The 18,392-nt window shown below is 40.4% G+C and overlaps 1 protein-coding gene across 1 annotated transcript in view; it reads left to right on the forward strand.

Moving 5' to 3' along the window:
* Window positions 1-7,822: 7,822 nt before the first annotated feature.
* The window catches only part of slc16a5a (solute carrier family 16 member 5a), an 18,597-nt gene continuing 8,027 nt past the window's right edge, over window positions 7,823-18,392 (forward strand). Inside the window, exons 1-3 of the mRNA XM_010769970.1 lie at window positions 7,823-7,877; window positions 7,996-8,139; window positions 8,922-9,761. Coding sequence (XP_010768272.1) covers window positions 7,823-7,877; window positions 7,996-8,139; window positions 8,922-9,761 — 1,039 coding nt within the window. The remainder of the gene's footprint in view (window positions 7,878-7,995; window positions 8,140-8,921; window positions 9,762-18,392) is intronic.

Below are 18,392 nucleotides of genomic sequence, written 5' to 3' on the forward strand. Positions count from 1 at the left end.
CCCCCCTCCAGTGCTGCAGCACCACCCGGATGTTCCTCCTCCTCCGTGGCCGGCTGTGGAACACTTCAGGGGGAGTTTTAAAAAGGGATTACCAGTGAGTGTTTTCTTCCTCATAGCAGCTTTTCTTGATGGTCAGTGTCACTGCGGTGCAGGCAGGCTACGGTACTGATTGTAGCCCCATGTTATTGTCAGCGGATGGACGCCCAGCTCAAAGCTACTATAAATCATCATCATCATCATCACTTCTACTTTTGGCTAAGAAGGAACCTCCTCAGGACTCTCAAAGGACGTAAAGGAATGAATACCGCTCCTCTGTCTGAGCCTCTTTACCTGAATCTGTCAATGGAGCGACTGCCGCGTCTTGATCTGCACTCCCAGAATCCTCGGCTGATTTCTGAGGCAATACACCGAGCCTGGAGGATGAAGGGCGGAGGATTTGAAGGCAGCATGACGCAGAGTCTCTGCTTGAGCCATCCTTGTGCAGCATTTCAGTCTTTAAACACTTTGAAAGAGTAAACGACCTTACAGGTGTTTCTGTTCCGTTTCGCTGTACAAATCACAACATCCTCCTGTTTCCTGTCCCTGGGCTCGATTTGGTCTCTACTTCCCAGGGATAATAATGTTCACGCAAAAAGAAAACTCTGAAAAAAAGAAAAAAAAGACTACACTTGTGTACAGTTTGTCCAGGCATGTGAGGAATCTTAATATAGATCTATATAGGCTACATGAGGAAATTATATGAAATGCAAAATGGTGTAAGAACTGATTTCTGTATCATAGTTGTTATATATTTACATATGGGTCTATTTAAACGATGGAGAAAATATCATTATTCATAATCATGATTTTTTTTTCTGAAGGTTTCCCGCCCGGTAATATGGTGTGTGTACGCAGTGCCTCACTGCTTTCTGTCCATCACTTAAATATCACGTTTTATCAATTTATCAAAAAAAACAACATCCAAGTTTTCTCTACGATATCCTACTTCGAATTCTTGCATATCTTAAAATTGTAATTAGAGAAAACTGTCATTTGTCCAGATAAAGAGGCGGAGACTGTGGCCAGTGTACGCTGTGCTCTTTTCATGCCGATGTTCTCCCAACTTCCAGCTGCCTCTCGACTTATCACCCAAAAATCTGTGTTGTCCTACATTCTACAGCACTTGTAGCAACTGAGTTCTTTGCGCTTAAACCCTGAGATACCCGAGCTTACATTATCACAGAGATTTACAGACTGTAAGCAAACCTACCACATTATTTCAGATCTTATGTGACACTGTTTTTATTGGCTAAAGTACATTTCTCTTTAAGTATACTTGACATTTTGTTGCTGTGTGATAGTGCTGTTTTTAACACAACATTGGAGCAACATGCAAATGAAGTCTGAAGTTCTATTGAAATTGCAGTAGTGCACTAAATTGAAGGCAGAATATGTGTCAAATACCATTCTGCCTGAAGTATTGGTACTGCCAACAGATCCTGAGGAAGAAAATCAAATGAATATACATTTCAATGAAAATGAGAATAATGATGACCAATATTTTTTTCAAATCGTTTAACACTAATGGAAACCTACATTAGATATCGAATGCTAACCCTGAACACACTAAACGATTGTTAGGTCAAATTGGTATGCTTCATAGCTTTCAAATCATGTATAAGCAATATGCACTTTAAGTTAAGTATAGGTGAATTGGCTCATACCTAAAATGTGCATTTACTAAATCAGCAGGGCTAAGTAACCGGAGCTGATGACTGCAAATAAATCATTGTACATTTTATATTTTTGTGTTTTTCCTCTGATAAAACACAAAACACTTTGATGTTTCCAAAGGTCAAAAAAATATAGAATTATTTACTATTTTCAGACGTTTTTAGCACTTAACTAATCATTTGTTTATTGAGAAAGCTATCCTAGCGTATCGCCAAAAACAGTTTAATCTATAAAATGTCAGAAAATAATGAAAAATGCATGTGGTAATGTCTTCTAATTTCTGGTTTTGCTTCAACCTACAATAAAAAACAAAAATAATAACTTAGAATGATATAAAACAGAGAAATATGGAAAATCTTGAGAAACTGAAACCATTCATTTTAGAGCCGTTAATTCACTAATGGATTTACCACTAATCCAAAAAATGTATGCTAATAGCTGTTATTAAAACGTTGTTATTGGTTTCATTGCAGCCTTGCTAAATGAGCAGCTTAAAAGTTTGGTCCACAACACATATCAGATCAAAACATTTCGTGCAGCCAGACCTCACGTTTTAAATCCTGGCACGTGAAAGCTAAATAGAGTGCTGGATCTTTAACCGATCACTTTGATACACCCTTTGTTTGTATGAAACGCATATTTGATGCAGTTATGTTATATCAAGCATGAACAAAAAAAGAATGCAAGAAAAAAGAAACTGTACCTGTGCTGACGTCAGGTCTCAGAGCTCAAACTTTGATGTGACTTCTTCTTCTTCGTTGTTTTATTTCCTCTTGCTGTGTTGTGCAGTTTGATTCTGCTTTCCTGAGAGTTGTGAGCAGACTGAGCGTTGCTATAAAATGCCCCAAACGCCTCATTGAGGAGCTTTTTTTTTCTCTCCCTCCCCTCACCTTGGGTGTTGTTTCCCCTTCGTCTGTGTCCAGTGTCGTGCCTTTTGACCTGTGTTGTGCACAGTTGTTCTCCCCTCTTATCATAAGGTGCCTCTCATACCTTAAAAAAAATCCAGGAGGCACCTACCTGAGGTGTAATGCGGTCTTTAGCTTGTTTTCAATTTCAGTGTTTCAGTGAGAGGCAAGCCAAACAAACCTGCTTGATTTTACAATACCGACAAACTCCAAATGATAACCAGCTGCTTTCTTTGTGCCATTGTTTTGTGCTGCCCCTTATCACTCCTGGAGGTTCAGATCGTGTCCCAATCTGCTGTAAACACTGCTGGTGGTTTGGCTTTATAATTTTTTTTATTGAAACAAGATAAAAGCAAGGAGCTTTCTGCAGCAGAAAGATCATTCACAGCTGACTACCCTGCTTCTCTTATCTTCAAAAAACAAAAAACACCAGTGCACTTGTCATCAGATAAGGATTTGACTTAGAACTCCACCTCTATTAGCTTCTTCTTCTTTGGTTATTGGGTTGCAAGGTCTATCTCTAATGATCCCATTGTTAAATGTGTGTTATTAACCTCTTAAAGCACTTACTGTTCCCCATCAACTTTGTGGACCCAGTTGGATCTTCCCTTGGTTGCATAGTTCAGTGGTTCCCAAACTGAGGGTGTATCCCCAGAAGTGGTCGCAAGACTGCTAAAAAGATGGGAAAGCAACAATATATACTCTTTTTTTCCTGTAATTATAGTTATCTTAGCCATGGTAGTATCGTAGGTCCAAATAAATCAACATGTCGTATTGAACAGATATTCATGGTTCCCAGAGGATGATCCCTGGCTTTTCGTCTGTACTACATCATTTTCTCTTAAAGGTTAAGAATATGATTTTTGATTTAATTATATTATAAGAACATGCAATCTAATTTAAAAGAAACAGCTGGTTAATTAAACAAAGTGGCAGTATAAAATATGTATACATATAATTCATTTTGTAAACCTTATTTGTTCCCTATTTATCAAAAGTCTCAATCATTTTGGATTGGGTACTTTGAAAGTGCTTAAAAAGTGCTTGAATGTTACTCTTGGAGATCTGTATGACTCCTATAATAACATTTCCTTCACCAACAGCTGTACCTTTTTAAATACAGTAGTGCTAATAAAAGACATTTTAAATGCAAGTAAGATAATTAATTAGGTAAAAAGGATACGTGCTAAACATTAGCATGTTAGCTCAAAGCAAAACGTACAGCCTTACAGAACCATTGCTATGGCTGTTGTTTTTTTCTCTGTTGATGTTTCTTGTGAATCACCACATGTTTTACTTCTTGAGGAATTACAAAAATGATTTCAATGAAAAGAAAAAGAACATGATAAGGGCGGCTAGTGTTTGATTGTTGATGTAATGTTTCATATGAAAATGGCAGAAAATTCTGTTTGCCATCCTCTCAATGTTAAATTCTTCTGCTTTTCTCAGTTTTATCTCAAAATAAAGTGAATATCTTTTGGTTTTGGACTGACAAACAGAAAAGTAATCAATAGTTGCAAACCTTGTCAAAAGCTAAACAGTTTGCGAACCACTGACCTTGATCTGTGATTATCTAGACATTTCGAATCAAGCACCCTTTTTGTAAGAACAAAAAAATAGAACTAATGACCATTATAGTTTTTACTTTCACATGCACTAATTAGCTTACGGATTATGTGCAATTTTAACAAATAAAATATATACATATATATATATCTGTCGTTTGGGCACGTGAAAACACAAGAGCATGCATTGTTCTAGAGATTATGATGTGTACTGGATTTTGTCTGACCCATGTGTTGGTGCAAAGTGTATGTGATGCATGGTGGGGGGAGCAGAGGAAGGCATGGCTCTGTGTTTGTAGGTGTAGATGTCTTGTGTTGAACAGTTGGTCTACAACTAGACATATTCTCTACTNNCTAGGTGCTCCATGGGGGCTTTCATGTGCCTTTTGCTGAGGAGTGGCTTCCTTCTGGCCACTCTACCATAGAGGCCTGATTGGTGGAGTGCTGCACAGATGGTTGTCCTTCTGGTTCTCCCATCTCCACAGAGGAACACTGGNGGAGAGGAAGGCATGGCTCTGTGTTTGTAGGTCTTGTGTTGAACAGTTGGTCTACAACTAGACATATTCTCTACTCACATCTTCTGCTTTTTGTATGTTTGTCACGTTGGTTTAACTTGAATACAGAATAGCTAGCTTTTGAAATTAACCAACCAATCAGATTGTAGACCCCGCCCCCCTCCTCCTCGCCCCTAACCTCGCCCGTATTTTGGTGGTAGGATAGATGCAAATAATGCAAGGTATTACCCAATTATTTAGTGCAAAATCCACAAAACATGTGTGAAAGTCATTTAAAACGTAAGCACTTTAAACCTATAAGCACATCTGTACTATACTTATCCAATCTAAACTAAAGATTACTGTTCATTTTGTGAAACTGATTTAGGTAGAGAAAATCAGTTTCACAGATCTGTTGATTGTACTGTATGCGTGTTGAAGGACTTAGAATTTCTTTAGGCGAGGACATTCCTAGTTTGCAACGGCTGCATTTTATCAGATTGGTTTGATAACTTCCATCCTCTTTCTGTCACATCTGCACGTGCATCAACTGTCAAAACTAGTTAAAATCATCATTCTTTAAAATGAGTGCCCTGTGTCCACACACATAAATCAGTGAAGTGTAGTTTGTCTGTAGGCGTTGCTCAGTAACTTGCTCCTGCACCCTTTTTTTGTCATACAAAGTGATGTGGCAATATCAGTACCGGTCTGTGCATTCTTAATGCTATCGCACTACTTTAACCTGATCCCCACCATTTCTTAAAAGTCAACAGAAAGCGTGTTTTTGACTCCTTTTGGCACAAATCAGCAATGTGTCATAAACATGTGTTGATTTTGACCCCTGAATTCATCCATTCAACTTCTTTTGAAAGTATTTTTTTTTATTGATAATGAAAATACTTATTCAAATATAGCTACAAATCGAACATTTATTGTACAATCTATTGCATCAAAGTTAGCTTAGTCTTTTGGAAATTACAAATCTGAATACCAAGGAATCATAGGGGGTCACTAAAGGCACACATTCAGTTTTTTGTATTTTATTTTAAAGGCCATGTCTAGTGATTTTTATTATTATTTCTTACTGTCAACAAATAATACCAAAACAAACAAGTTATGTGTGCATTCTAAAGCCTGATATATCTTATTCATATGTGTTGTAGAGCTTCACTAATGTCACAATATGTCGGTCATTCGGCCCCAAATACTCACTTGAGTAGCAAAAGACGGATTATTGGTTGCTGAAAATGGTCCCAAACAAATGCTCAATTTCCTCCTGTTTTGGGTTACATTTCAAAAATAACTACGGTGGTGCACAGCAGAAATTACTGAGCCTTTTTAAACAGAAGATTATCAATTTTGATCTGTTTGTAAGATGTTTGTCTTCAGTAGGAACCAGTGGCCTCAGGGCTGAGAGCCACAGTCTACAAAATAAAGTGAGGATCTATTGAGAGATGTTTTGATATTTTCATGGGATTTGTGGACTCAAAGAAAATATAGAATTACACCAGTCTTATCCTTTAAGCTGCTGCATTCAGAGCAAAGTAGAGGGACTTTTTTTACAACAGGTGGGTGTGTGAAAATCGCACCTGCTTGAGTTCTCATGGTTTTTGGACACAGGAATGCTTTGATGTTAGACATTTTCCTGATCTGACAGAAATCTGACTGGAACATAAGATTGATCTTTTCAATGAGCTGCATAAAGTTTGAGCAGCTCTTATTCCGATATCCCATCAGTGATTGAACGTTACATTTAAGTTGAACTAAAAGTCGAGTGTACACACAATAAAATGAGCAGATACAGAGTATTAAAGGAATATTTTGGATGGTTGGAATTAGGGGCCTGTTGAGCTTATTAAGCATAGTAAGAGTAATACCTACTACAGATTGTGGTTGGCACACCCCCAGTTTGCACAAACAGAAAGGAATACCAGTCGAGAAGCTGTGAAATGTACTGCTGTGGACAGCAGCAAAACAATATATCATTTGATGTTTAAACGATATTTAGGATATTATGTCCACTTCACCTTGCCTTCAGATTGCCCCTTCCGATGAGGAACTAAAGCTGTTCTGTGCTTTCGTCAGATCTACCAGCCCCAATACATAAAAACTGTCACTCACAGAACACGAGAAATTCTTATAATGGGTTTCATTTGTAACGCACTTCATTTTTATTTATTTTTTATATATATACTTTATTAATCCCCGTGGGGAAATTGTTTCTCTGCATTTGACCCATCCTAGTGTTAGGAGCAGTGTGCTGCCGGGGAGCAGTGTAGGGAACGGTGCCTTGCTCAGGGACACCTCAGTAGCACTTGGTCTTGCCGGGACTTGAACTGGTGACCTTCCAGTTGCCTATCGACTTCGCCATCACCGCCCTAATATTTGAAGTCAAATCCCGAAGTGCTACAAGCAGTGAGCATGGAACAATATAAAACAGCACACAACACGGTAGAATGAATAGTAAAAAAACGTAATATAATAAGTATAAATAACACACTAATGGAAAGGAAAACCCCTAAAAAGCACACTAGGACCCCTTTAAACAGATATTGACTTTCATAGATGGCTACAATATGTTTTGCTGCTGTTCCCCCATCCACAGCAGACATTGGTTAGCCTCATTTCCTTTTCTACTGCCTGTTTTGGGAGTGCACTCCTCTGTCTAGTGTTGGTAAAACCCTGACTATGATTGCATACGTCATACAACCCCAACTATCCCTTTTAATAGTGTTTTTTTCCCATCCTCTATATTTGATGCTACTTCTGCAGACCTTAGTCTTTAAACACTGAGAGGCTTAGTATGGTCCAGGTACTCTCCCCATCAATACCTTACAGACCTGTTGCCTAACAACACAGGCGTGGGTTGAATTTACCACCCCTCGTTGTGACCTTTAACCGATATATCCTGCTGTGTTCAGCACTGAGAATTCAGGAAACCCAATGTGTAACTTCCTCTTTATACTCTCTAAATATACATATATGTCTAGTGTTGATATGTAAACATTTACTGTGCTCTTTCTTTGTGCTGGTATTTTGCAGTCATTTCCCTCTCCATCTATCTATGTATTTTCCCTGAAATGCATCATATTTTCACACAGTTATATAGGTCAGCAAGCTAACTGCTATACTTAAGCTATAGCCCATGTACTCACACAAAGTAAGTGTTCAGTCATGCTTTCAGTGCTTCCATCTAGCTGGTACAGATTACAGATAAACACAAGAAATGTTAATGTGAGACCTGCTGACCTCTCCTCTGTGTAAGCCTGATTCTGCTCCGGTATGCATTAAACTAAGAGCATTACATTTGATCCAAAGGTCCATTTTGTAGCGTGCTGGTGGGGAGACTTGGTTGCCGGGCGACAGTCATGTTGGGCGGCGTCCTGAGTGGGCTGGGAATGGCTGCCAGCTCCTTTACCCAGTCCATCGAACAGCTCTACGTCACAGCTGGGGTTATTACAGGTCAGCAAACCGTCCACTGATTTATAATCTTTTCAAATGTTCACTTCCTGCCCGCCAAATAATAGCATTTAGAGAATAGCTAATATCTAGCAGTAACATATACAGCATTTTCCCTAGGAGTTGGTGGAGACCAAAGCTGGACAAAAAACGTGTCTTCAAATTATACTTATCTGTAAATGGGTATAAACAATTATAAAGTTTTTAAGTTAAAGTATGTTAGAGTAAGTTAGGTGGCATTAAAAATAAATTAAAGAAATACTTGACCCGGAAATGATCCTTCATATACTAATAAGAATAATCTCATCCACTGTTACCTTGAGACAGGTTTTTCCTCTACATGTATCCACAATTAACAAAGCATAAAAAGACTCACTCAATTACATTCGATTTATTTTAGCCCATTATTATAAATTACACCCTCTGTCCTTAGACTCTGCAGGGTACAAGGAACACCCCAACAATTAATGGGGAAAAGGTTGAAAAAAAACAGATGAGGATCCTTCTCCCCGAAGAGACAGACGTGCAATAGGTGTATAGATTAAAATATAATAAATTGGCTGCTTTGGATTGAAGTAGAAAGTCCAATATTGACTTCTAAGATGTAGTGGAGTAGAAGTATAAATTAGCATAACATGGAAATACTCAAGACAATGTACTTGGTAATTCCACCACTGGCTGCATCTATTTTCTACTGCACATTTTCTTTACATAATCTTGTAAATCAATAAACACAATGTTATACCTGATGTTGCTCCATTCTGAATGTTTTTCTCTCATTTCAGGACTGGGTTTCTGCTTCAGCTTCCAGCCAGCGGTGACAATCCTCGGTCACTACTTTGTGCGTCGCCGTGCTTTTGCCAACGCCATGTCCTCCACGGGCACGGCGCTGGGACTTTGCACTCTACCTTTCCTGGGTAACTACCTCCACACAGAGCTGGGCTGGAGGGGCAGCTTCCTTGTTTTGGGGGCCGTGCTGCTGAACTGCTGCGTGTGTGGAGCCTTGATGAGGCCCCTGCAGCCCCCCAAGCATCGAGGCCAGCCGCTGATGAACCATGGACCCCCTCCGCCTGAGGAGGAGAAAGTGACGAAGGAAAAAGGGTGGATGAGGAGGATATGGAACTACTTTGTGGCTGCTCTGAGAAAACACATGGCGTTTGATCAGCTCTGCCACAACTCGCGTTACTGCGTGTACGCCATCGGCATCACCTGGATGATGCTGGGGTTCGTGGTGCCTCTGATTTACTTGGTTCCCTACGCCACGGCTAACGACATGGAGCAAGGCCGCGCCGCGCTGCTGATCTCCATCATGGGTATGGTCAACATCGTGGTGCGGCCGCCCTTCGGCATCCTCTTCAGCCTGCCCTGGTTCAAGGGGCGACACATTTACGTGTTTGCCTCGGCGCTGCTGGTCAACGGGCTCAGTAACACTATCTGCTGCATCGGGCCCAGCTTCCCCGTGCTGCTCGTCTACGTGGTCTTCTACGGGCTGTCCATGAGTGTGGTGGGATCCCTGATGTTCACTGTCCTCATGGAGATCGTGGAGATGAAGCGCTTCCCCTCCGCTCTGGGCCTGCTCGCTGTCATGGAGAGCATCACGCTGCTCATCGGGCCTCCACTAGCAGGTAGAGTGGGAGATGGAGGGGAGAGGTAAGGGACCGGGGGCACATAATAATCAGATGGTCTGGATAGGATTTGCCTCAGCTGGATTTAAAAGCCTCTGGCAGATTTTAGTCTTTGGTAGAAACAGTTTTATTAATGAGAGAGCTGCCCTGAAGGAAGATGTATTGGTTGGGTTAGACGGCAGGGGTGAAACCCCCAACAGCTGCTGTGTCCTAATTACATACTAGTAATGTACTGCAGTTAGAGTACAATAAATAATGTACTTTTTGTTTTGAATTGGAAAATGATGCACACATCAATCAACAATGTTTTGATTCATCATAATAAACTGACCACCATCTGCAGTTTGAAAACCTATTTCCTTTGTGCATTGCACTATGGGTTTAAATGCACTTTTCTGCTGCTAGGAATCTCTTAATCCAAACAATAACAGAAGAAGGAGTTTGCTTTTGCATTATGGGAGTTGCTGTCTTCATCATTACTCGCCTCATAACAGTCAGCTCTCCCTGTTAGAATTCATCCAACAGAAACAAATTGGTGAAAACACAAAAGACATATTTCATGTTTAAAATGTGTTTTTCCGACTCTTTTTGGCGCCCAGTTCAGTTGTATAGAAGTCTGTTAAACATCGGTGTTAGCCCGAATGTTCTTGACGTTCGATCTCCTTCTTTCCTGATTTGAAGATCAACACCTAGGATGACGTAATTCAATAATCCAGTTAAAACATATGCAGCAGTTGCAAAAAGAAGAGCAGTTGCCAAGTCTATGAAAAAATTACAAAATCCTCACCTTGATTTACAGTGGGGCAAAAAAGTATTTAGTCAGCCACCAATTGTGCAAGTTCTCCCACTTAAAAAGATGAGAGAGGCCTGTAATTTTCATCCTAGGTATACCTCAACTATGAGAAACAAAATGAGAAAAAAAGATCCAGAAAATCACATTGTCTGATTTTTAAAGAATCTATTTGCAAATTATGGTGGAAAATAAGTATTTGGTAAATAACAAAAGTTCATCTCAATACTTTGTTTTATACCCTTTGTTGGCAATGACAGAGGTCAAACGTTTTCTGTAAGTCTTCACAAGGTTTTCACACACTGTTGCTGGTATTTTGGCCCATTCCTCCATGCAGATCTCCTCTAGAGCAGTGATGTGTTGGGGCTGTCGCTGGGCAACACGGACTTTCAACTCCCTCCAAAGATTTTCTATGGGGTTGAGATCTGGAGACTGGCTAGGCCACTCCAGGACCTTGAAATGCTTCTTACGAAGCCACTCCTTCGTTGCCCGGGCGGTGTGTTTGGGATCATTGAGCATTTCAAGGTCCTGGAGTGGCCTAGCCAGTCTCCAGATCTCAACCCCNGACTTTTTACCACGTCTTTAAGACAAACGAGGAGAGTTACAATTTAAGAAGACGAAAAGAGTCAAAATAGAGTTTTATTTCACTTATAGACAACCAAAACCTGAAACTGTGTTGTTTTTTGGTCATTGAGGGTCAAGGCGTGTGTGGAACAGCTTTTCGGTTTGTCAAAGCGGGGTGACGAGCGAATCTATAGAGCTGTAAAACTTAGGTGTGGAAAGAACAGTCTTGGTTTGGTCGTTAGCTGATTACTGGTATAGCGACAAAGAAAGTGGGTACGGATAACAATGCCGAGAGCACGTTAAAATCGCCGCACGCGGCCCCAAGTGGAGAGTGGTGCGGAGGGATGGATATATAGACGAGGGAACCGCTTGGCATTTTGTGTTCCGTACCGTAGGACAAGATCTCTAATGACTACACATGACCAAAACAGACTGGTACAGCAACCACGTTTCACATACCACTACGTAACCGAACCCCCCCTCCTCTCCTTCGGTACCTGAGGACACAACAGTCCCAGAGACACAACTTGCCAGACCGAGATAAGGTTGATCTGTATAAGAGAGTGAGTGTGAGAATACGTCAACAATCAAACACTAGCCACCCTTATCATGTTCTTTTTCTTTTCATTGAAATCATTTTTGTAATTCCTCAAGAAGTAAAACACCAAAATATCCACTGACACTTTGAAACAACTGTTTTTTAACATAGAAAGTTCCTGGACTGAGTTCGAGTGTCAGACTAACAACATTCCTTCCTGTAAATGCATCCAAGGGTTGGATTTCCTGTGAAATGATCTTCTCCAGGCCCAACTGCTATCTAACTCTCACTTGTTTTAAGAGGAAATCTCTTACAGGCATGATGTGCTGTCGGCAGCAGCACAAAATCCTGCTTTTCACCTAATCTACATTTGGCTTCACACACACAGACGAAAACAAGATGTTGCCAAAAATAAAAAGCTTGATCTTCTATATTGACCTTAGATAGAGAAAGCGCTGTGTGCACCACACGGAGAACTAGTGCACTGACAAAAGAATACTAGTCTTTGAATATACATTTGTGTCAATACAACACAAGCTTTTAATAGTCTATGTATATTTTCTTTATCAGTATCTTTTCAATGCTAGTGGCAGAGGCCTCAGTTCAACTTGCCTACCTACCTAAAAGTGAGTCATCGGAAATAATGCAAATTAGATTTTTGTATTTTATAATATGAATACCGTTCCTAAAAGTCTTCTAAAAAGCTCCAGAACATGAATCCTGAAAATTTTGACATCTCTTTTTCTATTAAAGTAACTAAGTGTCACATTAAAGTTTGGATTATTATTTCTAACCCTGAAGTCGTGATGTTGAGCATATTAAAGTCCACGTGAGCTGTGGGTAATAACCAAACTTTAGTTTCTCATGGAATAATCCTTTCAAAATCAACACGAACCCAGCAAGGCAGTTTAAAACACGCACAAATTCTCTCTCGAGTTTCACTGCTTCCCTGGACAACAACAGCAGGTAGGAGCTAAAGTTACCCCGAGGCTGCGGGGCATTAAAGGGCAACTTAAATGTTAAATTCTTTAATAAACACGTGTGTATCATTCCCCCTACCCAAGCTGTTGCCACAGGGACAGATGCCTGTTCAGCTCTTGCTGCGAGGCGGATCTCTGCTCCTGAACTGTCTCCACCTCACTGGTGTCAGAGTAAAAGGTCCTCACGGTCTGCATGCGTCTGTGCCATATCCAGAGAGGATACATCCGATAATAGATTCAATCAAATTACTCTTCCGCTTTTCTGGATACTTTATGTTCAATTTGCAAGTTTAAAACTAATTGTAAATCGTCAGCGATGTGTAAAATGTTCCTCTTTATTGAGTTAGTTCATGTGAACTCAATTAAAAAAGTTAATCTACCTCAGGATGACTTATCTCTTAAAGGGGCCCTATTATGCTAATTTGTAGTGTGTGGGAGAGAAACTCCCTCTGGAGGGAACTTTGGGATTTTAGCCTTTGCAGACCATTTACATGCACAAAATCTATATTATACACTAAAGGGAATGGAAAGCCCCAAAAGGGCCCCTTTAATATAAATGAGCTGAAAGCCTTTAAGGCACCACAATATGTTAGAGTATTTTCTTGTAGTTGATCTAATAAAAAAATAATCACCCCTTTACCTTGCCCAAAAATACCAACAACAAAAAAATACAGATGTAGAAACCATGGCTCAGGAATCGAGGTCTGAGTTAAGCCATAAATTTGAGGAATTGTTAAACCGCCAGTATACAGGAATGAATGACAGATGAGGAAATAATAAAACAGAGCCCAGTTTATTTCCTGGTATGCCAGCTTTACCTCCTGCGTGCAGCACTGACGTCATGATGGAGGGCACCCAGGAGGTCTCGCTGTTGGAGGCGTGGAACTCATTCTGCAGGTCGGTGTAGAAGATTCCCACGCAGGAGGGGAAGGCCAGGGTCAGAGCCAGCACTACGATGGTGGCAGCCAGCACCACCCACCCCCAGCCACCGTCTGGAGCTGTGACTGTTCCCGGCACAGCCACGGAGCCCCCGCTTCCACCTCCCTGCCCCCCCTCCTCGGATTCACACTCGTTGACCTCTTGAACTTTCTCGATGCCATTGGACTGCTCCAGGTCCCTGGAGGCCTGGGAGTGGAGGCAGCCATCCCTTGTCTCTCCGATTCCATTTCCCTGAGTCATTTTCTGCTGGGCAGCTCAGGAGGGGCTCCTGTGTTAGCTCTGCAGGGTGTGTGATTACCTTTCCTGCCCATGTCACTGTGACTGCTGCTACCTTCAGGGACACCTAGGACGACAAAAGCAAACAATCCATCAGGCTGTGCAGAGAAGCTAAAGAGGTGGGAAGTTTTTATGGACGATGTGTAAATCTAGTTTCATCACAATACCATATTATATTGATTCCTTGGATATATTTGCTGATATTACAGAGATATGATTTCGATTACATTCAGGGCCCTTTGGTCGATATAAGGAGATATCGTAAACCCATTTAACACAATCAAATACGATAAAAAAATATCACACAAAGCAAACATGACATGACAATGTCATTACTGGCCTCTGTAGGAACAAGGTGCGCTTAGATGGAATTGATGATTTGTTCTCAGGTAAAACGTGACTGTTTCTTATAGGGTAAATATGTAAATCATTAGATCAACCAATAAACAATCAGATCTCAGATGTAAACATTTTGGATGTTATATTTCCTTCCTTTTTGGTCTTCTGAAATAGTTTTTCTTTTATGTAATGCAATGACAAGGTCTGACAACAAATTATAGAAGGAGCATTTCGGAAAGAATTGCAAATGATTCCGGAAACGTGCCAAAGTGAAAAAAGAATAACTGAAATATAACGAAACATTTAGCATCTTTAATAGAGTTTCACAGGGTTTGGAACATTTGAGGGATGCTGTTTGGAATGTTCTATTCTTAACAGCAGAGCTTCAAGGCTACAAACACACGAGTGCATGGAGAGAGGCAGATCGTAGTGAATAGTGCCTTTACACTACATGTCAACATTCCCTATACACACACTGATTTGCCGAACCACTTATCATCTAATCTAATGCTCATTCACACACACTCACACACCAATGGCACAGCCTACGGGAGCAAATTAGGGGTTCAGTATCTCGCCTAAGTGGGCTTGCAATTATGTAGCGCCACTCAAACACTCACTCACACACACACCGATGGCACAGGATTCAATGATACAGTAGCAGACTGGAGAAGCCCTGGATCAAACAGCCATTCTTCGGATTAGTGAACAAATGACTGCATGTTCATTATAATTAAGCAATAATGGTCAATGGTGCAGGGAAACCCAGGAAAAATGTGCTTATATCTTCTGGTGGCCATGTTTTGTACAGTAATCTAATAAACAAAGGCAAGCTAAAAAGAAAGCAATGCCCTTTCATTGGCTTTGCTCCTGAGCCGACAGATGTTACGTTGCTAAAATGTTGACATACACTTCAGGAACTCTGAAACAACCCTTTGACTTCTAACCTCCCGTACAGCATGCCTCACATGTTCAGTGTAGATGTGCTCCAGTTTTATCTGCAAAAATCCACACCTAGATGTTTAAAATCCAGTTAACAAAGGAGAGGCCTGCAGGGTTAAATAGTGGATGCAAAGGGCATCTGGCTAGCATGAGACTAGCATGCACTTATGAAAACCCTTGTGAATGAATGGCCCTCTGTGCAAATGCTCCAGTAGAATTTCCCCTGGAGACTCTTCATATTATTTCCAGATGTACCGACGAGTGAGCAGAGCAACATCCCCTCAGGTTAAGTTGCTGAGAATGTGATTAATAGCTAATGTTACTGTACTGAGAAATGTCCTGTACTCTGTCTCTTCAAATATTTCACATATATGTATTTAGAATATTTTACAAGTGCTTTAGCTCATGATCACAACACAAAGAGACAAACAAAAGGAAAACTACTTATATTTAAACAAAAACACTAAATCACATGATCAGAAAATACAGATAAACATATCAGAATAACTTGAAGTGCTTATCAGTCTGCATACCAATTAGTTGAATCAACAGATGTTGCAAAAAGCAAAGCATTGCAACATAAAGCAGTTCAAAAATAATATGAAAATACTTGAATTACCTTAAAAAAAGAGCGATATATGGACAATCTTTGGCAGTTTGTATTTCAAAGTGTGGCTTATTGTTATATACATACAGGGCTGAGCGATACGTCCAACATCTGGGTTATAGCTCATTTCATATCTCCATAATGCTATAAAGCAGGATTTTCCAGAAAGTCAATAAACAAATTGATTATTTGAACTCCATGTGGTATTAGTCTGTTTATCTGCACTCCTTTGTGGATTGAATAATTGAAAAGTGAACTTTAGTGGAGAATGAACATCCTGTAAGAGTTTCAAGTGAAAATGGAAAAAACTAGAAATACTGCCTAGGGTTTGTTTGCCTTTATATGTTCTATCCTAATAGACATCTATGTAAAATGGTCCTAAATCGCATATTCATTTTTCAAAGAATGGCCTATAACATTTTTTCTCTCTAATTATTATTAGTTCATGATTTAGTTTGTTCCAAATGTTAAGCTATTCCCCCAAGGCTATTGTGAGACATCACATTCCATGGAATGGACGTACAGACAACCATGAAAAAAACATTAATAAACATTATTGTCTACCAATATTGTGCAGATAGAAGCCTGTGCTATGTATTCTGGACTAATGGAGCTTAAAGGGTGGAGAAGCATGTAACAGGAAGGATGCACGTTGGAGTTCCAGTTGGTTAATCGAGTGATAATGTAAAGTGTGGAGAAAAAAATAATCATTTAAAATCCCCTAAAAAGAGTAGACATTTCTGTAGTGTGAAGTCAGACTTTGCACCACACTATCTTTATTAAAAGACAGAAAATAATGTATATTCCATCACAAAAATCAAGAAATTCTTATTCTAATTTATTTCCACTTGCGCGTTTGTGGCTTTGTGTAAAGTTAGGTTGACCAGTAGTTTGATATTTACTCTATAAACATGGGAGTGGTCTTGGCAGTTGGCAAGGAAGCAAATATGCAGGTTCACACAAATCCGTTTCCTATTGAAATTAAATTGCGGTCTACTTTTTGTGAAATAAATTGAAAAAAATACCCTAATGGTAAGAAAAAGCTTTTGTTGTTTTCTGGAAATAAGTTCAGAACAGTATTGGTAAAGCACTTTATAGACCAGAACCAAATGGCAGGAATGTTTTTCAGCATGACTGTCTGGTGCCTTCCCTTCATATTCCTCTTCCTGAGTGTGTAAATGATCAGTGAGGGGGGGTAGGCAGGCTTCACATATCTCTGCAATCTGATCCACAGAGCCATGTGTTTACTGTTTCACCTCCAGCTCCCTTTCCTGCAGCCTTGTGTAATCATGCAAAAAAAAAATACGTCCCTAAAGGTGTTTGTAGAGAAAATACAGTGTTTTCCCTAGATAAATAAAAGTGATGCTGGACAGCTGATCCTTGCTGTGGGACAGCCCATGGAGGGAAGTGAGCGCTGCGTAAGAGTCGCCTGTTTAACATGTCATAAAGTGGAATTTGTTTACTTGCATAAGGCAGCAGAAACTAGCCATTATCCGCATTAAACATGACTTATTTTCACATTTTAAACTGTATTAACGACGCGCAGGTTTTTTTACACATCCACCCAAGTGGAAACTCGCTAGAATTTCGTGTTGTTTCGGATGGAAAGATGCACATAAACACGGTGCAGACTCCATTACATCCCTGTCACATAAAATCATCTTCTCTCGGCAGAAGTCTCGCTTCCAAAGAAGTATTACCACGTCTTCTGTTCCTAAAGTGTGATATCACCCTAAACATCACTGGGTTAGCACTTCGGAGTAAAGAGGAAGCGGTTTAACCATCAATGTCTTCCGTGAATTAACAAACAAATGCTGAAACATCACCTTTTTTAATTGTTGGTTGTGTTCGTCCAGCTCCCCGTCGGTCCCACACACTCAGGCGCGGTCGCACCTCGATGACTGGCGGGGTAGTACCATGGGAAAGACCGCTGACAGACCAGGGACTGCTTCTACTCGTCGCGGAGCTCTAGCAGCGTCCGCCCGCTCGCGGTGGGAGGAGACTGAGGTTGCTGCGCAGGCCCCAGCCCCGGAGAGGTGTGGTGATGGTGAACAGCAGGGGGAGGCTCTACTGAAATACTGGAATATTTATATTATGTATTACTTTGAAATGGTGTAGTGTACCAAATAGCACACCGTTTACACAATTTCTAGCGCACTTTACTTGAGTATTTACATGTATGCTACTTCCCTGCTGAAAAAAACACCATAGACCAGTTTAAGATGGTTGCTGGTTTTAGCTGGTTTTAGCAGGTGTTAGGCTGGGTTAGTTGGTTTACCAGGCTGGACAAGCTGGCCACGCTGGCCAGGCTGGTATTGCTGGTAAAGTTTCAGCCAAACTGGCTTGATCGATGGAGTTGGCTTCAATATGATGCGAATATAAACAAGGTATTTTGTCGGCTCTGTACATCAATGCCGACGGTCGACCTATGCTGACAAGTAAGTGAAGAGTATATTCGCTATAGGGAAATGTCCCAGCAGTTTAGGATAAGGTTCGAATCCAGAGGCTATTACATTTCTAACTCCTGATAATGACAGGAAGGCAGAAAGCGCATTATAAAAATAATAATACTCATAGCAGAAATGTCACCCTCCTTTTTTTCTTTTAACAACGACCACAATATAATAATTTTAATAAACCAAATAGGCCTATGAAC

This window comes from Notothenia coriiceps, unplaced genomic scaffold, assembly GCF_000735185.1.
Source record: "Notothenia coriiceps isolate Sejong01 unplaced genomic scaffold, NC01 NC01_scaffold00008051, whole genome shotgun sequence".
NCBI classification, from domain to species: domain Eukaryota; kingdom Metazoa; phylum Chordata; class Actinopteri; order Perciformes; family Nototheniidae; genus Notothenia; species Notothenia coriiceps.